At 39.0% G+C, this 22,162-nt stretch overlaps 1 protein-coding gene across 1 annotated transcript in view; it reads left to right on the forward strand.

Annotated features, from left to right (window-relative positions):
• Positions 1-22,162, forward strand: part of dgkb (diacylglycerol kinase, beta) — a 76,900-nt gene that overhangs the window by 41,539 nt on the left and 13,199 nt on the right. The window contains exons 20-22 of the mRNA XM_022197380.2: positions 3,490-3,554; positions 19,072-19,162; positions 20,090-20,285. Coding sequence (XP_022053072.1) covers positions 3,490-3,554; positions 19,072-19,162; positions 20,090-20,285 — 352 coding nt within the window. The remainder of the gene's footprint in view (positions 1-3,489; positions 3,555-19,071; positions 19,163-20,089; positions 20,286-22,162) is intronic.

Raw genomic sequence — 22,162 nt, forward strand, 5'->3', positions numbered from 1 at the left:
CCCCTGTAGTGAAAGGCACATCAAACCGCTGGGGCCCACTCATAATTGGACTAAACTTTGAGCTATGAGAGGACATTACACATGTCCTGTATTAATTCGGGTGCCAGATTTTTACATTGGTAATTATTTGAGGGCAGCTGGGGGGGAGAGAGAGTGAGTGAGCAGACGACATCCCACCGCCGTGAGGGGGTTAGCACACCATGATGCGTCCTGCATGTATCGACAGTGTAGCAGACCACTCTTGTGTTATTCAGAATTTATAGTTTTCGACCACACAATCGGGCTCAAGGTTTAAAAAAAAAAAAAAAAAAAAAAAAAGTTTGTAAATCTCTTGAAGTAGTCAGGGAGGGGATAAAGTTCACAAAGCTCCAAGTAATATTCTGCTTCTTTCAGTCGTATGGCATGGTCTTCATCAGCAGATGGAGTTACAGGGGTTGTGGGAATTGCAGTTCTTTCAGTTTATCATTTCAAAGGCATCGCTTGAAAGCTGACATTCAAAGTTCATTTTGGACCTTGAAAATAGCAATTTGAAAAACAATCAAGCCACCAGTCCATTTAGTAGTTGTTCTGAGGATTTCTGTGCCATCGCATGTTTAAGGAAGTTTGGACACTTTAAGCCAACGTGAAGACAGAAAAGTGCTCTTGACATGGCCGTTTTTCTGAACCCGCTTGGTCCTGTAGAGAGTCACGCACCTCCTGCTCAGGAAATATGAAAACCGGAATATCTACACTCACATGACTACTGGACAAGAGTGAACCTCATAAATGTATAATAGTTTACTTAGAGCTACTATTTACACAAAGATGTAATGATTGATTTTAAAGACTGAACTCCTAAAACTGGAATAGTGGAAAAGTTATTTCTGATTCAAATTCTACAAACTGACTTGACTAAAAAAAGTGTCATATTATGTTGTGACAAATGAAAAGCCAACATGTCCTGAAGTATGCTTCTACATCACTGAAAAACAGATTAGATTAGAAAAGACTTTCTTTTGCTGTTTGCTTGTGCTTTATTGAATCAATGAGGAAAAAAAAACTCAACTTTTGGCAGAATTCTTTGATTTTAATGCTATAATCGCATTGCACTTTTCACTAAATTCAATTTAAATCAGTCCAAAAAAAATTATAAAAAGCAATAAAAAAAGAGAAAAATATTTCTCAATGATTTTTTCACGTGAAATACTTATAAATCATCTCTACTTTTTGATAGATTGAAGGATACACATTTTAAAGGCCAAAAAATTACATTTTTACATCTGATGTGGGTAGAGAGAGTCAGATGTATTATTTTGTAATTGTGCATAACTGTAATGTTTTTATATATTTAAATATATTCACCCTAACCCTATCAAACCAAATGTTAAAACATTTATATATTCTGTTTGTGATTCTGATTTTAGCTGCAGGACAGAGCTAGATTGGATCATTTTAAAAGTTTCACAATTTAAAGCAAACAAACGCTCCAGCAATGAAGAATGACAAAATGCTTTTTATCCACTCCTGGCTGCTTGAAATCGCTGTTTACTGTTGCGAAGCCACAGCTCCAAGCTTGTACAGATCTCAGATAATAGACCCCAAACCAAAGGGGAGACAACCTCACCTCGCTTTTGCTCTCTTGTTTGCAGCTATTGTCCTGTTTGTAAGAAAATCAAGTTACAATCTCTCAGATATATCCATCACCTCACCTTTCTGGCTGCCGTTGGAAGCGTGAGGAGAGTCTGCGGGGATCTTGAAGAAATCTTTTGGTCTTCTGCTTACAGCGTCTTGAAGAGACATCAAGAGAGGCCCAATTGATTTTTCTCTTTTGGCTTCTCCTAAATTTTTGTACAGAGAGCTAGCAGGGGGTCCTCCCTGTAGGTGCTGTTTCAATAGTGCCACTCAAAACGGAGTGGGTCAAAACAGATTGCTTCAGCGGGGGGGGGGGAGGAACAAACCCAAAAAGTTTACAGCAACTTTTTCCTTTTCTCTTTCCTGAGATGTTTTCAGAGCCGAACAAGTTTGCTGCGTTCGTCAGAGTTTTCCACAAAGGCCTTGCCAGCATTTTTCTGCTGACGCTGACTCGGAAGTGTGAATGAAAGGAAATTTTACTCTTATATCTCTTTGTGTGGTTCATTAGTTCAGACCTCACACTCTGTAGAGGTCCTCTGCATCCTTTAGGACATAATTAAACTTATATGATTTATGATCACGCTTATTGACATTTTGATTAAACACCTTGTTTAGCATTGATGCACCAAAGATAGACTTTACAGTACATTAGCATCTTCTTACTCAGGCAGCAGTGTTGTGCTTAGTTGTTGATATGCAGGTTTATGTAAAGGAGCTTCTGTCATGCTTTACAGGGAATTAGATTTGCACTGAACGTTATGGCCCAGTTGAAGATAAAACTTCCATTAAAGCATAGTGGAACAATAAGTGAAACATTGACCAAATCTATAGGCAGATGACATGTAAATAATAGGTGTGATTTATCATCTAATTGTGAAGGAATTTTCTGTCTATTGGCAAACTAAATTATATGTACTAACCATGTAGATTTATTCTATAATTTCTTTTGTAAGCTCACACCTAAACACTACTACACTACTAACAGCCTCATCACACTGAGGTGGTGTTAATATACTGCTGAAGTGTCCCGTGTGTCGCGCCACAAGAATGTATGCAACAAAAATGCCTTAACACCAACTCCAATGTGGCTGCACCTTTATTTCCCCAGGTCACTGAGTGAGAGGAGTAGGGGGTGGAGGGATGGGGAGCATAGAACGGGTGAGAGTGAACGTATAGAGAAAGAGAGAGTGGAGAGTGAAAACAAGTCGACTGCTGGGGTGTCGGCAGCATCCTGTTGGTTGGTTGGGAGCTGTGATTACTCACAATGTGTGTTTAATTAATTAGCCTGTGTGGAGACGGCATGCTGTTCATCAGGGTTTCTGTCAATACCTCTCCATCCCAGGCTCAGCCTCGCCGCCACCTCCAGCACACATCTCCTTTCATCTTATAGAAATACAGACAAGGGACAGGCGAGGTGTAGCTGCAATGCTGGAGAAGTTTGGGAGTGTTAGAGTTGGAGAGGAAGAGGCTGCACTGGATGTAAAAGTAAAATTTGCATGCTAATGATTATATTTCTGTTCTGGGTGTGAAGTACCTCCACATCTTAGCATCTCCAAATATCAGATGGCTATAGATTTAATCTTCTGTTCAATGACATATTTTAAGCACAAATATTAGATGTTGTGAGGACTGGAGAGTTGCAAACATTTTATTTGGCTTTTCTCTACTTTAAAGTGCTATCGAATCCACTCCGAGGTGTAAGAGGCCAAGACTGCAGGTTTTAAGTTTGAAAGGATCAGATTCACTTGCAGTCTAATTGGAAGCAGATACAGTGGTTGAATTTTTTGCCATAAAACCAACCTAACCAAATGAGCTTAATTAAACCTCAAAATATACATATGGTCAGCGCCTTCATTAAAGATTTGTTCTCTCTTTCAGGACGCCTCCATTGCGCATCGTTTCCATGTTATGAGAGAGAAGCACCCTGAGAAGTTTAACAGCAGGTATGTTTGTGTCTCTTTGCCTTCTAGGAAACTGAGCTACCCACTGAGCCCCATTTTGTTTCAATTCTAACTACAATAACAAGTACAACTGAGATTAAAAGCTTAATGAAATTAAAAAAAAAAAACTGTGTGCAATTAGGGCTTAAAATCCAACATTTTAACAAAACCTTTGAAGCTCTGCAGTGGTAGAGTTACAATTAACTCCAGCTCGTGCATTCTACCAAAAGCATGTCTTTACAGCATATATTTAAATACAGCTTTTAAAAATACAGTGTTTGATTGGAGTAAAACTGTGTTTAACATAATTGTAGCTTGGTGCCTAGAAACAAGTAAGATTTTTCTTACTGGATACTGTCCACAGGGCTAAGTTAAAGACACCTGTCAGTCTGTTTTTCTCAGCTACGAATAATGCTTTGTCCGTGGCGTCATTTTAGGCACATAACTGCAGTACTGATTAGTGACATTATGACCTGTTCTTTAACTCCTGATTTGTTTCATCCATGTTTTCACTGATTTTTTTTTATTATATCCTTTTCTGTCTTTTTCAAAGTCTCACAATCAGATTGTTTGGTTCCTCTGGCAGTCATTTTCCATGTGGAGACATGATGTAGACATGCAAATAGAGGCCATGGGTCCAAAATTAAGAGAGCTCTGGTGTACAGGTCTTTTTATAACCCCATTTGTGCAATTAACCTGATTAGATATAGTCAATTTAGTTCCAGTAATCACAGGTTTTCTAACTTGCGTGTCAGTGATGACGGCTGTATTTACTTTTGCTGCACAGAATTTCTGTTTTGGGGCCTGAATTTTCCGTGTACTTGCTCTCAAGTATTTTATTTTTGATTTCCTACTTGCTCATAAGGGTAAATACTCTACTTGTCAGCTTATAGATTAGGTGGTAACACCATTTTGAGTCATTTTCCATTTAAATGATATTGCACAGTGGTGTATTCATTTCTGTTCTACACTGTATGCTTTGACAAAAAAAAAAAATCAGGAAAATGTCTCCAAAATCAAATTTCACAGTGTTCGCAGTTGAAATAATCCTGCAGTACATTTGCAGAACCTCTGCATGGCCTCTTTGTGACAAGAGACTGTGTAGCTGCACGGCATGACGAATGGTCAGGCCTCATATTTAGCATTTCTGATTACCTTGAGGAGATGCGTTCACCTTTGGAGATGAACAAATGTGGCATCTATGTTTCCATCAATATTTAACATCTCCAATACATCTCCACTAGCGCCAGGGAGTAATTGCAGGCCTAATTGAATTTGCTTGGCTAGTTTGACATCATGGATCAGTCAGAGTGATGACACACAGCCTCCTAATAATCCCATTTGTACTCATTATCATATTTTACCCTGGTCTTAGTACAACATTCAGCCAGCTTTCCCTCTGCTGCTAGAACATGCAGATAAGCCAGTGGAATGGTCCAAACGGAAGTGAACGAGGTTTCAAATGAACATAGTCCTGCCATTTAATTGTTAGCAGTAGTTACTGCAGACGTGGCACCATGTTGGAGGAAAGCCAACAAGCAGGACAGACTGTAATGCTATCGACATTAATATCCTCATTAAAAAGGCGAGTGTTGGTCATCGTCCGCTAAAACGTGGTTGTGCATCCTTTACAGATGTTGGTAAATAATTCTCCTGCTGTCCGTCCATTTCTGTACCTCCATGCAGGATATAAGAGCCGCATCTCTGTTGTTTTACACCATTTTAAGCCTTTGTGAAAAATGATTGAGATATTTTAAGAAAATTATTCTGTCTGTTATTTGAATTCAATTAATAATTCAGGCGGGGGAATGAGTTTAGGATCTCTCTATTACACACTATCCTTTGCCAATTCAATAATGCATGATTATAGTTTTTCAAGGTAGCATAGATTTTGTTAGATTTGTCCAAAGGGCTCCTGTCCATTGGAAGTATATTGCAACTTATCACTGAGTCATATTGCTGCAGCTGGAAGCTCTTTCTCAGGAACTTCTGTGACAATTGGAGCAAAGTGTGGCGTGTCCGGAGGGGAAGATTTTATTTCATTATGATCAAGTCTGCAATGAGTATGTGCAAGTCAGGAATGAATTAAAGAAGGCTGAGCAGCTGCAATGTTTTTGACAAGTTTCTAACAGGATTCAAATATCGTGACGCTAACTTAATACATTGATGCACTTTAAAATTCCTGTGAAATAAAAGAAAAATCCTTAACTTTGCTAATAAAGACCTAGAAACAGAAATGCAATAATAGGTTACAAAACCACGGTGACCATTATAACAACACCACACTTTTAACTTAAAAATAGAAAAAAAGATTACACAGTAAAAAAAGACTCGAACAAAACAACAAGTAATGGTAAGGAGTATGTAAAAGCTAAACTGACAGCATTGTTACAATATAATAAAATATAAAGCACATTTTATAATATGGGTTCATCTTTTTCTTGAATAAAACTTTGACAGAAAATACTCACAGAACTGATACAGCATCTGCGCTCGTGATGTTATACGGCGTTACAGACACACAACGACACAGTGGTTTTGGTTCCTCTACTAAAGATAGTGTGATTATTCATTTCTATATCTAATTAGTTTAATCAAATATTTTGTACTTTGAAATTAAAATATTCTCCTTTTTGTCTTTCAAATGCAAATTAGTATTATAGTAAATTTACTTTGAGATAATTGTTTTTTTTTAATAAATGTGCTTTTTAAATGAGACACTTTCTGAACAAAATCAACATATATAAACATCAATGAAAGTGTTTTCTTTACATATTGTGCTCTCTCTCTACCCCGTTAGATGTCCATCTGATTCTTAAGGCACCTCACTTGCATCATAGGATTATTTTGATATCCCCTTGTACATGCAAAAAATAGGAAATCTCTTACTTGGGTTTCCAGTGATATCTTTCTGTATATCTGAAAACATCTAAATACTGGTTTGTTGTTGTATTATTTTTCTGTCATTTTTTGAATCCTTGCTTTTGCTCTTGGACAAGGTCGAAATAAAAAAAAAATCATTATAATAAAACAAATCATTATAATAGAACATAGAAGATGTAATATGTGTGAAAAGAAAAATGTCAAAATCGCAATTATTAGGCCTGTATGTGACAACAGTGATGACTCCTCACTTTCTATATGAATAAAATCTATACATTCTGGAAGTGCTTTGACCTTAAAGAGATTGAATATTTAATTGGCTTTAATTACCAAGCAAACAACATAATTAAGCAGAACCACTTAATTATGAAATGAGGGGATTTTGTTGATGAAACGCTGGGGTCATACACTCACTCTCTCCCTCCTTTCATTTCTCTCATTCTATCCATCTTCTGTATTTGCACCTTGGGGTGATTACCAGGGTGAAGGTGTGAAGATTTGACACTCGGCAGATAGATTCATTTACTGCCACTGCCGGACCTGGAGGTGATAATGAGGTCGAGGATTAAAAGCAGACAATCAGTCGGCCCGTGACGAGGGCTGCGCCACCTCCTCCCCCATGCAACTCCTCCTCGACCGCCTTGTTAAAATATACTGGTCCCTTTTTTTTAACCCCCCTTTTTTCTTTTTTCTTTTTTTTGCTGATCTCCCATGTAATTACACGCTAATCTCTGACTCTGAGGGAAAGAGACAGATAGTGAGAGAAAAGAAGAAAGAGAGGTGCAGGAAGAGAAAGCGACGGTTTAGAAAATGTAGAACTTTGTGCTGTTATTCATCTTCATTCCTTTGCACTGTTCGTTTTTTTTATGATTATGAACCACTTATGAGGCATTCTTTCATATTAACCAGCAGTTCTCTGTTTGGCGTGTGCCTCAGATTACACTGAAATGGGTTTTGCTCAACTAAGCTTTTCCGAACAAGTTCTAGGCATTCTACAATGTCACTCATATCCAATACAGTGACACCAATTTCAGGCAGACAAACAATATTTCATTGAGTTTTTTGTGCAAAATTTTGACTTGATTGTTTATGAATTTCCCAACAAATCACATCAGCCTTCTCACTTTTGTTCTCATTTGTGGGTCTGTTTGTTATTTTGCAAAATTAATACCTTTCCAATGGATTTTTATTAAGTCTGTGGAGAGTTAGGGGATCTTTTTTTTTCTGTGCAGGTCTTGGAATGTTGTACACAAAAATTTTAGATTAGCATTTTTTTCCCTTTACATCTTGACACATTTTAAAACTAATTTCAACAGATTTTACGTAAGAAAAATATCCTGTTACCATTTTTTTTACCCAATATGCAGCCAACACTCACGGACACTGTGTAACTGCAGGAAAATTCAGTTAACAAGTGCACTTACCAACCCCGCGTAATGCTGTGTAATTTGATGGCCTTTTAACATTCCATGGCACTACAGCATCAGGATGAATTTAATTCTTCATGCCCACGAAGAACAATAATATTAAATGAAATCTCAACCGAATGAGCACTTTTCTGTTAAAGATGTTTTAGTAAATGACAATGGTCACTGCTATGAAAGACTTTTAGAACAGGTTTTTGAAGAGATTGATCTAATGTTCACATTTTGTCCACATTTCACTGGGATTTGCAGTAGCAATGATTTTTATTCTTTAAGGTCTTCATGGGTTATTGCTACCCCTTTCACAATACCGCTCTGCTGATCAGCTTTGGAAGAAAATAATACACCTTACAGATTTATGCTGCTGAAACTGGAACAGCAAAAAAACATGTCCTACCTCCAATGTTAAAGCTGTAGTTTATTTTACATTAATTTATACAACTGCCCCCATTAAAATGTATTGGAAGCTTCTTGCTGGCAACAAATAGCCATTATAGTGCCTTATTTTGAACATCATATCTGTGAAAAGTCTTAATTATTGCCATTGAAAAAAAATACTTGAATAAAACATCCAACTGACCTATTTGGACCAAAAAATAGATACTTTTTTTTGACCTATAGTTAAATTTTTCAAAATATTTAAGTTGGGCATAGGGGCTGCACAGTGGAATAGTGGTTAGCACTTTCGTCTTGCAGCAAGAAGATCCCCGGTTCAAATCCCGGCCTGGGCCTGGGATCTTTCTGCATGGAGTTTGCATGTTCTCCCTGTGCATGTGTGGGTTTTCTTCCTCCCACAGTCCAAAAATATGCTGAGGTTAATTGATAACTCTAAATTGCCCGAAAGTGTGAATGTGACTGGCGACCTGTCCAGGGTGTCCCCTGCCTTCGCCCAAGTCAGCTGAGATAGGCTCCAGCACACCCCGCGACCCAAGTGAGGATAAAGCGGTGTATAGAGAATGGATGGATGGATGGAAGTTGGGCATATACACATTTGGGACCTTTAACATTTTTTTTATGGAACATTAAGTTGCATGTTTGTGTACACCATGCAGAACAATATAACTGTGGAGAAATTCCTTCACACTAATCATTGCTATTCCTCCACTTACAACTGAATAAATTAGCACAATGAATAAACACAATGGTGCTTTAGGACATGATTTTAACTGCATTTAGCTGCTTGAAACGAGGCCTAAAGGAGGTATTTTACTTTTAAACTTTTAGACTGAATGTCATACAGTTGAGAACTAAGTTGAAATCCCACTTAAAGCTCACTGGGTACATTAAATAGAAAATATTGCACCATGTTACCAAAAAATAAATGCACATACCATGTAACTACAATGCTGCTGTTTCAGTTCCAACTGTTGACCTTTGCTGAATGTTATACCCTTCCACTCTCTCCTTAAGTTTGTCTGTTTCACCACTGTCAGCTGTCCCATGAAGGTGATAAATCCATTAAATAAACCCAAGGAAACATTAAGCTATCGTTAATTTATTATTAGGACTGGGCAACTTTTGGTTACGATGGGGGAAGGACATGGATTTGGTCGATATAAAGTCTGTCGAGGAACTCCAGTCTCAGGCATAAAGGTCAGTTGCTACAGTTCCATTGACCTCATTACTAATAGAATAAGTTACATTTGTGTTTAACATGTAAATAAGTTAAGTGCGGAAATAAGACATGGACAGAATTTGGAGGGCTACTGGACACTGGACAAGTAAACTGCATTCTCAGTTGTGTAATTGTCACAATTGTGTTTTCAGTCAACCAATCTTACATAAGATGAGGTTGGACTCATCACTCTGGTAACCCAGGAAATGAAAGAGAATCTTCAAATATGTTGTGAAAGGGTCATATTTAAACCCAAACCATGATATTTTCCTAAACCTGACCAAAACATTTTGGTACCTAAACTTAGCCCATCGGCGAGTCGCAACCGAAGGTATCCATCAAATCAAAACAGTGCTTTGAGTCCCACACTGGAAGCTAATCCTTGTCTGCTGGGCAGAATTCCTGCTGCTTATTTGTTACTGCATTATCCCTTCCTACTTCCATACACAGACTCTATAACTCTTTCAAACTAGAAGCCTTTCCTACTGTGTTACAGTCTTACCATTTGGTGAGAAAATACATTATTTTCAATTGTAAATGATTAGGTGACAGCTGTATCAGTAGGCTTTTCAAATACTGTCTTCTGTTCTCAGAACGAGTTTTTGCTTCCCTCAGGATGCACTTTTCTTTGTCATTCAGATCATATTTTGCAAACACAGTTGGCATCTGTGCAGCATTTTCCACTCATCAGACAACAACTTATCTGTGAGAGAAAACATCTGATCTGGGACTGTTTCGCTGCAGTGTGAAAGCTGCTGTGGCTTCACCTGCAATGTTTGTTTATACTGCAGCATCCATCATGGCACCTTGATGTTCCCATGATATTTGCTCTGCATACCCGGATCTATTTTTGGTCTGGAGACTTCTAACACCGTCAGCACGCTCCTCCAGAGCCTCTCTGTCCCTGTGTGCCCACAGGCTCTCGCTGTGCTGTGTAACCATCCTGAGTTAACCTTTCCTGAAGGCACAGGGAAGCCCAGGCATGAAGCACTCTTTAGCATAATGAGTATGTTCATCAAAGCCCTGCGATGTGCTGGATGGGGCCGCCGGATTCACTAACACCCGCACCCATCACAACACACCCGCGTGTGTGTGTGTGTGTGTGTGTGTACGCGCGTTTCCTGCTGAGCTGGGAACAGGGCCACAGGTGACACCGCTCTATATTACACATGCACACACTCATTTACACACACATGCATGGTGGACTTCAGTGTCGGCCGCCCTCAGACCTCATTTGAGGATGAAATCGTTTATGTGACTAAAGTGTCATCTATAATTAATGACCACTTGTGTGTAATTTAGAGGGATCTCACCTGTGGCCCTGTCCCCAGCTCAGTGGGAGCACACACACACATCCAAAACATACAAGAAGAAGGCACAAACTGAAGTAAACCCACACACTAGAATCTGCACATTCAGTAGTAAGCCTGAAAAATCATGTCATGAAAATTTGACAGTTTTGCTTTGATACTAATGAAATAAACTGAGTCACACCCGCACTAACATAAACATTACTGATGAATACATTACTAAAACACCTCCAGCCTTGTAAATAATATGAAATCATTAATTAACAGCACTGCTTTAAGTTTGTTTTAGGTGTGTAACAATTCCTAGAATTAATGATTGTTGCTGGTGCAGCGTTACGGATCACAAATGAGATTCTGTGTTTCATTCAACTCTTAAATTACCATAATGCTTGTTTTTAATTGTCCCACCTCAACACCTTTAACAAAGCACACAATGAAATGTTTAATTCAAGAACATGAATGCCTTTGCAAAGAACCCCATGCAATTCTTCAGTTTTGTTAATTAGCTGGATTTTTAAACATAAAATCATGGAAATAACGACAGGAGCACCATGTGTGAAACTTAGTGACATTGTCTTCACTCCTCTGCATCCTCTTAATTTTTTTGAATACAGTGCCCAAAGTGTTCTATCATCAGCTGTAAACGTAGCAAAATGTCAGATTTTCTTGAATATATTTACACACATTCTTGGAACGTGAAATCTTGAATATGTTTGGGTGGCATGTGATATGTGGTTCCATGTGCTTATATGCAACTTTAAGTCTTCAAACTGTATTTCAATTTGTCTATGTCCACTTTTAACAACTAAATACCTACATTTCTATTGACTTGCAAATCCCCAAAGAAATGTGTATCAGTTTAAAAGTAATTCATTCAGTCTTTTAACCTTTAATTAGTTGGAATACTTGAAGGTGTTTGGACCTTATTCACAATATAGCCGAGTTGGGAAATAATCTTATGCAGGAACACAAATAAGAAACTTGGTCAGTAATAGCAATAAAATTATTAAAAGGTAAATCAACTGAAATGGGAACAGCTGGAAGTAAAATGAGATGAAATTGAAAACCTGAATTGCCCTCCAAGTATGAGTGAAACCTTAGATTGTTCTGCATGTTATTCCAGGTTACAGCTGCACAATGAATGCTACGAATTTTACCTCGTGCCCTCTTCATATCAGGAGTATTGATTCAAAGTAGCTTCCATGAGGCATTTTACCGTGCATTTTGAAGTAGCACTTTAGAAAAAATTCATGGAAAGATTAAAACAAAATAAAAAGACTTCCTCTGATTCGCGAAAAAAAAAAAAGTACTTGCTTGAGGTCATTTTTGGACTTTAAAACATACAGATGTGTTTTCTGGGTGATAGATAAGCCATTTCTGAATAAGTTCTGATATGTGCATTTTTTTTCCTTTTTTTGGCTTTTGGTTTTGTTACCAGCTTCGTCTACTCTGTTATAACCATGCATAACGTAGTCTTACACCGCCCCCTTCTGGTAACACTACTAAAAAATGCGAACAAACCTAATTCACATTTTCATTGTACCATTTTTTTTTTTAAGCAAAATTTTAGACATTTACTTCACTTGCCTCGACATTTACATGGTACCAGAGCTACTACATAGTTGACTAGCACGGTATCATGTAGTTGTATCTTCTCCCGCAGCCACATTTTCCTGTATTGTTTTGGTGGGATTCTTTTGTCTGTTGTATGCCAATATAACAGACGTATATTTCATAATAATTTCAGTAATTGAATTACTGTATGCATTATATTATTTGTATTTTATATGAACTTAAAAATAATAGAACACCATCCTTCTCTTGCTTAATTGAGCAGCCGATGAAGGCATTAATTCAATGATATATTCATGTCGGCTATGAATATGTCACGTTCTGGCACTCACAAACATAATTTTTTGAAGATACAAGCTGCTTCTTAAAAACAGAACAAGTAGTACAAAGAGGACTGGGAGAGTGCCACCAATGACACCAGCTACAACAAGAGCAAAATATCTCCGGCTGCAGCTATACACAATACATTTGTTTGTCACAACTCTGTTGAAAAATGGGCCTGAAGTGCCACTAAGTTTGGGGATTATGTATCAAAGTTGTGGTCTGACATTACTTGGCATAAAAAATAACAATTGGCTGTTCATTGAGGTTTTAATCAAGTTTGCAAAATCAAGGTATGCGAAAAATGTTTAAGTTTATCATTTCACTTCATTCTAGCACTTCCATTTCAGAGTAAATTCCTAAAGACGTCGGATACTTTATATATGTCAGTAGTTTTGGTTAAGTAGAAAAAAAACCCACTTTGGAATCGTTGCAGTGCAACACAAAGAAATACATTTTTCAAGCTGCTCACTGTGTCTCTGAAGGCAAGACTACGCGGCTCGGGTCATTTCTCAAACTGCCAGTCGGATTCGGAGCGCTCTAGGCGGTGTCATGTTAAACAAAACAGTGCATTGATGCAATGCACAAAGAGTTGGTTATGTCAATGCGATATTTATCACCTCTGATCAAGAAGAAATTAGTGTGAAAATAAGGTCGTAGATCATTCTGGGTGAGATTGTCAGAGGGGGGGGAAAAAAATCAATGTTTCGTGTGCCTCCAATTCAGTGTGGCCGGTGGAGAGTGCATCTAAAGGTGCCGTGGCCTCAGGACAGCGATGCTACACTGAAGATTATCGCCTCTGACATCCTTTAATATGGTGACCGATCAGTGGCAGGTTGATGAACATGGTGTGTTGTTCAGATTCAGGCTGTTTGAGCTGCATTTGTCTTTCTGTTGCACAGTTCACCTGTCTATTCACTGTTCCTGCTTTTTTGTTTTCTAATGCTGTTCTGTTTTTTCTTCTTCCTGGCCACATGCTTTGTATCTGCCCTCTCTTTTTCAGTTTTGTTTTATGATTTGTTTGTGCAAATACACGACACTTCACTGGCTCTGGAAACTTGAGCCACTGTTTTCTTTGGGCCTGCCAGCTGTGACTACTACAGCTGATCTCACATGAACAACGCTAAAGCTATTACTGCAGTACACTTTGCATTGATACGCTGCAGGTACAGTCACAAACAGAGGCACTGTGGCCACTCAGAGAATTGAAAAGCTGCTACACATTTAACGCTGCTGATTTTATTTATTTATTTCCCTGAAAACACAAATTGCTCCGACAGCAATGTAATGAATGAACTTGTAAGATGTCCTGGAAGGATGCAGGAGCTTCACTTCAGCCAGCAGTTTAAGTAAATGGGCACTTTATGTTCACTTTTATTACACTTACCATAAAGTAAGGTCCTCCTAATCTACCTTAAAAGTATCATCTTACTCAAATGGACTCCCTATTAATCCTCGGTCAAATGGGCCACTGTTGAAGATGCTCCTCGCAGTCAGTCTGTCAGATGAGTCCAGAGTTTGGCATTAGTCGACAGATAACAAATGACAATCAGATCCGGCCAATGAGATGCTCCTAATTACTTAATGAACAGAGCCATGAGGTGATTTGTTGCCATGGTGTGCTTGTTAGGTTAAGTGGTGGGAATCGACAGGATGGTCAGATGTTGTCTCTTACTGTATCTCTTTTTACAGTGGCCTATGTTTTCCTGTTGTTGGCTTCAGTTTTGATATGTTGTACTGTATTGATGTTGCCCTGCAGAAGTTGTAGTCATGTTGTAAAATTTGATGAGAATCCGTAGAGTGCAGATTGGAAGCTTTAATACCTTAAGAGTACTGCACCAAGGTTGGAAACTTATAACACTGTTTGGCTGAAAAGGGGCCTTTTTTTTCTCTTTAAGAATCGAACCTGATGCAGCAGAACCAGATAGATCATCTTTTATATTCCATGGTGATGCAATCCAACATCAAAATCATGATTTTTTTTTTTTTGTATTAACTACACGACAATTGGCAATATGTATTAGTTTCACCACAAGGCTGTGTGTCCACCAAAACACAATAAAAAAAAAAAAAACTCTGAAAATTCCCAGATAGAAGTGACTGTGAATGCATTGCAGGTACAGTATCTTTACCGCTAAGACTATTCATTTACCATGATACAAATATCCAAGGAAGTAATGTCTTCCAAGCATCGTTCAGCTAAGTGACAAAGCAGACTGCTGCTTAAATGATAAAGAAATGTTTCTCCATGCGTGGTTTACCATATTAACACTATTGATCTGGATGGACAGTCAGAAACCAGTACAAGGAACTTTCCCTTCAATGTTGTCCGTACTTGTACAAGTAGAACGTGTCAGTTGGTTGGTATAGCACTTGTCCCGCCCCTCCACTACTGTGATTGGACAATTGGGTCAAGTGATAAGCACAGGGCTTTATGAAAAGTTGTTCAGGTGTCCACAACCAGAGAAAATGTTGAGAATGCAGCGGCATGGAGGGGAATAGACAGTTGGTGCCCTGTCTGTGTCGCTGGCTCTTTTATGTATGGCCTCAGGAAAACACAATTTACTGAGGACACCACCTAAAGACTACAAATTAGTGAGATGTCTGTTCTGTCCGTTTACGTTTTTTTGGCACATCTTTCTGCACATAAACAGAGCAACAGACTTCTCAGCACCATTTTCAGACTTCACACAGCTCTTTTTGGCATCGTATTGAAGGCATTATACAACCATTTTCAGCTAAGCAAATCCTGTAAACAAACATTAATATGTAAATTCAGTGCACTTCCCCTGTAAAATGTGTTCAAATCTTATATACTGCAACTATTTACCTTAATGTATTCGCCCAACTTCGACCTTTTGGGTTGTGCAGCGTCATTTTATTTATTTATGCCACAATATCCATTTTGACAACTGTACTGTAGCATTTAGCCACTTACTTGCTGAATGTGTGTGTGTGTGTGTGTGTGCCTGTGTGTGGTCTTTATCTGTATTAAAGGCTAAGACCTGATTGCCAAATCTACTACAAACTTTTTTAATTTTACTTTCTTCTGGTTTCTCATCATTTTCCTCACATTGCAGAAGTGGGGTGATATTTTGGAAAAGTACAAGTTTATCTCTCTGGTTGAAGTGCAACAGCTCACACAGAAACATCCTCAGCTCAGTGTGTGATACTTGAACTCGGTGCAGTCTTCTGCTTCAAAAATTCTGACCTTGCACTCAAAGACTCTTGAATACTTCAGCAAACCAGCAACTCTGCGTAAAGGGATCCAAAACATTACCTGTACTGTATCTGACTTCATTGCCTCTGTGAACCATTAGTTTTGAATATGCCTTTCAGAGTAGCCACTTGCATTTGTTTATTTGCAAACTTGTGCAGGACTCTGTGTGTGTGTGTGTGTGTGTGTTCTGTTGGTTTTCCCTCCTGACTGCAGAGCTTACAGACTCATGATGGTGATGAAGGTGTAGAAGATGTAGAAATGTGTTGTGTAAAGCCTCTCAGCATGGCCCTGTCACCCTCCTGCTTCTTCCCACTTCCCTCTGCCCCCATCCTTCTGCTATTGACCATGTTGCACATTATAAATCAACTGTGAGTCGGGCTACCTTGCAAGTACCCTAATGAAAGCTCATTTATAAAGTGGCTAAATGGTCCTGACAAAAGTCCTAATGAGGAAATCAATAATTCAGTGATTGTTACTCTGCTTATACTAATACGTTCCTCTTGTAGTGCTTTGATTCCAGCTAAGAAAAGGCCATTTTTTATTGTGTTCAGTTCTGCGTGTCAGCACTGTTGTAGGCTTTTTTTCCCCTCCTCTCCTTGAATCTTTAAGATAAATTATGTGCTGTTGTCTGTTGTTTCTTAGTAAGATCAAAAGCCGATCGCAATCTGTGCTTCAGTATTAACCTGAAATCCCTTTTCTTGGGAAATGAATGCAAAAGATAAAGTATTTTCACTAAAATTATTAAAGAAAAAAAAAGTAAAATAGCACCGCTACCCATCCATACCATGATAATTGATGAGAAAATCTAAATATATTTAACAAAACAATAAACAGCTATCTAGATTTGGTGGTTTGGCTGGTTGAAATCACTCCTTCCCACCGTCAGTGAACCTCTCTGCCATCTTTTTTCACTGACAGCACTAAGAGGTTTGGATATCTGCCAACAAAAAGTTGGAGGAAACGTGTTTCATTGAGTATTTCACCTCTGGTCAGGAGTTGGTGGGAAAAGTCAGGTTTGAATTCTTGCAAAGCTCAATATCTGCGGTCTGAGAGCGTTAACGCAGCCTCGAAAAGTTTGTAAATTGTCAATGTAAGCGCTAGGATCTAATTCATGATATTCAGTGAGCATTGTTAAAGCTGTTTGGCATTTGAAAAGTGTTAGTCGCACCATTATATGGTAATTCCAATCATATCGTGATTCAAATTTTCATATTGGCATGCCATATGTTATAAAGTTGTGCGTGAAAGTCACAAGATCATCTGAAGATTATTCCACACTCTGAACATTTATCAATTGTGAAGCTGTTGCTCTGACGTACATTTAACTCATAAATGCCCAATTGCCCTCCCTCTTTGATATCGAACAGCCATGTTTATGTGTTTGTTGGCTGTTTTTGATATATTATTTGTATGGGCAGATGGACTGACTCTTTGCCTCTACATTTATTGAATACATTCAAGTTTTTGCATCTTTTTAAAGCCATCTGTGGTTCTGGAGAAAGACTGTTAATAATTAGTTAGCTAATTTTTTAAGAGTGACAGTCCCTCTTGCTCTTGCTTCCTCCTTTGACAAGCAAAGACCTCTGCAACCAAAGCAGAAATGCCTGGAGCTGCAGTTCTTCGAATAGCTACTTGAGGCTGGTTCCAAAAGTGAATCTATACCCCTGGATGCCCATGTTAAATTGCCCAACTTTACCGCAGAAGTATACATGTTTATAGCCTCATTCAAAAAAAAAGAAAGGGGGAAAAAATATGATTTTGATCTGGTTACGTGGCTATTCAAAACAATTATTGTACTAATCTTCAGGGTGGGCTGGAAAAAAAGCACTTGCTTCATGCCCATCCCATTTTGGTAATGATGATGAAATTGAGAATATAATGTTGTGTTGAAGTGTCTGACCAAAATAAATTCATTCATTCATTCCCGTTCAAACAAACATGGTCCATTTTAGGAGCTTGCCGCATCGCTACCACTGAGACCAGAGAATCCCATATCGGTGCCTTTCTGTGTTCGACGGTTCAATGCCCTGACATGTTATTTATCACAGCGAAAAATATGGAAATGTGGAACAGCTGGAGCCACTTGTGCCACTTAGCTTCTTTGCAGCGAAACAGGATTTTTTTTTTCCGCCAGTGGCAGACTTGTTCGACTGTGCAAATACAGCCTCCCTGTTTTATTCCTTCAGCCTTCTATTTCACAAAAGGTTGTGATATTTGCAAATGTCCTAAACCCAGTGGATATCCAAGTCTTTTAAAGTGTTCTAAAGTATGTGTGTTTGTCCTTCCAACAAAAAGGTGTGCTTTTCTTTTGGGCATGCATCTCAACTCAGCCTGACAAACTGCTGGCTAGCTGACCATGAACAGGCAAACCATAGTAACAACCCTAATTAAAATGCATTTTTTGTGTGCATATTCAAAGAATGCTCCTAATATTCACAGACCGCCAACATGTCCCATATGTCTTAACTGGGAAAATGCTACATTTGGAATGAGGCCTAATTCAGAATATTCAAATGGGATACATTGTTTCCTATATCGAATTCTGAGTAATGGTGAAATACTAGTGTGCATGTAGATGAAGTTAATGTTTTATCTGTGTGGTTGTGAGTGAATATAATGTAGCGCAGCAGTGTGCAGACAGATGGTGACTCATCCCTGCAAGGTCATTGATCATCAGCCTTAGCAATGGGAGTGTGTGCTGTAGGAAGCCTGGGGAGCAGCACCCCAGTCCTCTGTTAATTGCAGGGGCAGGTAGATTACCCTCTCATGCCCCTCCCTGGGCCTTAATGTTGGGCATGGGTACCCACTGGCCACCCCATGTGCTCCCTCAGATGCCTCTTTAACAAGCTTTAGATTCATCATTATGCTTCAATATGTGATTAATGAAGCACATTATGCATTCTTTGGAGATTAATGACTGTGTGATTTTGGTTGGCGGTAAACATTAGAGGTGTATTTCCTGTGTAGATTAGATTCCTTTTTAAGCATGAATCAAACACACCTTTATGGAGCGGTCTTCTATTGTTTTATATATATATATATATATATATATATATATTCTCAGCATATAAGGGACTTGAGAGAGTGCACCAGCTTCAGATTTTGATGTGGGGAAAACACTCCCATGTTTCCTTTTTTCTTGGTCCCTTTGCAGTTCCTGTTTTTGTTTTTTCAGAACAAAGAATAAGCTGTGGTACTTTGAGTTCGGCACTTCGGAGACCTTTTCGGCCACATGTAAGAAGCTCCACGACTTTCTGGAGGTTGAGGTAAATCAAACCACGTCTTTTCTGTTTGTGGAGACCAAGACAAGAGAAGAAACAAAAGCAAAAGAAAAACGTTTAGGAAGGTCCCTGCTTTTTCAACTCATCCTTTCTGTCTACTCTGTTTCTGAAGCTGTCATATATTCTCTGCATTATTAAGAATATTTGATTTACATAAAGGGAAGCATTGTGGTACCACTAAAAAAATATTCTAGTCATCCCCTGTTCCATTAATAGCACAAATTTAAACAAGTTTCAGATTCAGCTAGACAAAGTGTTGATGTGTGAAGGCTATCTGTGCACCTCCACACCCGCTTCTCACAGAACCTCAGTTCAACACACAGGTAATTAGCCCTACATGACCCCACTGTGTGTGATATTGAGTGATAATGAAGATGGTGTCTATACAATTCATCTTCCCCCTTCTCAGAGCTATCCACTAAGTGCAAAGGTCTTTATTAATTAGTGCTGGATGAGTACATACAGCACCGTAGAGGAGTAGGTATGGAGATGATTGAGAGTGTTATTTTTACATATTAAGGAGTCTAACAGGGGAAACTGTGAAGAGCCAAGGGTTTGCCATCATTCTGGTGGACTCTTGAGCTCAATGACATCAAATTGGCAGCAAAAAAATGAAAAACCAGACTCGGGTTCAGACAAAGAGGCAGAATTAGTCTTGGGCTTAGACTCAGACTTAGATAATAAACCAATTTAAAGTAAGGACATAAGAATTCATACACAGACTTCAAAAAGAAGAGGCACATTTAGATTGTGGCTCAGACAGTAACAAATACTTAGATAAGAACAGAAAGATTCAGGTTTCTACTCTGATAGACTCCACAACACTTATTTCACCTAACTTATTACAACAGCACAATAGCTATGATTAACTGAATTCTGTCTTTCCATTTGTTTCTTTCTCCTTTCTGAAAGTGCGATGGTGTTACTTTGGACCTCAGTAGCATCTCCTTGGAAGGCATTGCCATTCTCAACATTCCCAGCATGCACGGCGGCTCCAACCTCTGGGGCGAGAGCAAGAAAAGGAGGGGGAACCGCAAAGGGGGGAAAAAGGGCCAAGACAAAAGGACACCAGTGGTTGACCCCAAAGAACTCATGTTTGCAGTTCAAGGTACCTTTAACACCACAATGCATTTGATTGTTGTATAGCTGATGTCATTAGTCCTGCACTTACTGTAGTTGGCAAACACATTATATCACAATTCTAAAATAAAATAGGAAATATATTATCATGAAATAGATGATTGTGTTCAAGCCACACTTAATGGTGTAGCTTCAGGGATAAGAATGTCGGTTCATAGAGTATCTCAACAAAGTGGGTGGATTGCTAAGAATTTTTGCACAGACTCTCATGGTGCCCAGAGGATGAATCCTGATGATCATCCTCAGCAGTGCCTAATTACAGCCTCAGAGAGCTGCTAGCAAGACTTTAGATTTTTGCTTTAATCCTTTCCACCCTCAAGGTCCTTGTACCAAGACCAAGTTCAATGGATATATTCATTCTTTGTTGCACTAAACCCTAATGGTGAAGAGGGAACAAAGGTCTTGATGTACAAGTTGATCAACAGTCCAGTCTTTATTCATTTCAATGGCTTGTATCTGCAGTCTCGTTGTTTTGGTTTCTCCCATTGGGTGGTGGGACTCAGGCTTAGAGAAAGATGAGGAGCTTGGACTTTTGGAGATATCGAAGAGTAGGATCCAAAGAGCCAGCTGAGGTTGTTTAAGATCATGATCAGGATGCCTTTTGGGTGCTTTCCAATGGAGGTTTTCCAGGCACATCCAACTGGGAGGAGACCACATATGGTGCCATAATTGTGTCAAAAGTCACATGTGCGTAACTCTCTCTCGCGCGCGCATGTGTGCCTAACACTCTCTCTTGCGCGTGCGCGTAACACTCTCTCACTTTTTGCACGTGGAGACTTTGCTACGCACGCATGGTGTACGTGTTTCTCGTGTGTGACTTTTGACACAATTATGGCACCATAACCACAGGGTAGAATCAAAATTTTCGGGAGGTATTACATGACTGATGTGTCCTGGGAAGGCACTGAGATCTCACAGGAGGAACTCTTGATGACTGGAATGCCCTGGCTAACCTGCTGCTACCACGACTAGAGTCTGGTTAAGTGGAGGATGGATGGATGGATTGGTTGATCATTGCTGTGCTCTGTCTGCTGCATTGGTTTGAGTAGAGTTGCAGTTGAGCTTTTTGTAGAATAGCTTCAAAAACCATCATTGTTTACTCACTCATTGCTCATCATCAGCTTTGATCCAATGAAAGAAAAACTGTCAACTTTTGAAGTGCTCTTTCCAACTTTCACTCTGGTCTGATGATGACAGAGAAGCTTATTGTCTTTCAAAATTCTCCCAAGTCAAGTGTCTCTTATTCATCAGCCCAAGGTTGTTCTGTAATGACTAAATTTAGAGATGTGTTGTCAGGTGGGAATTTCAAAGAATAGCCCAGAGCCTAATAGTTTAAACACAAAAGATGTGTTTAGCACTGTGTCAGAAAGCTCAACACTTGGTGATGGAATTGGTGAGTCGTCAGCAGCACTTTAAAAGCATTTCAAAAGCTACAGTGTATGGTCGGTTTGCGCTATTGGAGAATAATACTGCAAGCTAATAAGGTTTGGCAGTATAGGAGGGTATTTCTCCTGAAGCCCACATCACACACAGTCCATCTGTGTCCTTGCTTCTATCAGATAGATCAAAGACTAAACTTTGGGCCAAACTTTTCCAGAGCGCATTAATATTTCACTGATGACAAGGTGAATCACAGCCAGCAGGTTTTGTTTGCAAAGAAGAGGTACAATCATGTCACTGTTTGGAACTGTCACTTGTGTATTAATGGTATGTGTAGGCGCCAGTGGACAGGCTCAGTTAATAGGAGCGGACTGAGTGGAGTGTTGGGCATACCCCTGAATCCATTTACGTCAAAAGGAAGTCCATCAATGGAAAAGTGTGAATGAATGAAACGGAATGAGTCAG

This window comes from Acanthochromis polyacanthus, chromosome 12 (assembly GCF_021347895.1).
Source record: "Acanthochromis polyacanthus isolate Apoly-LR-REF ecotype Palm Island chromosome 12, KAUST_Apoly_ChrSc, whole genome shotgun sequence".
In the NCBI taxonomy this organism is placed as follows: domain Eukaryota; kingdom Metazoa; phylum Chordata; class Actinopteri; family Pomacentridae; genus Acanthochromis; species Acanthochromis polyacanthus.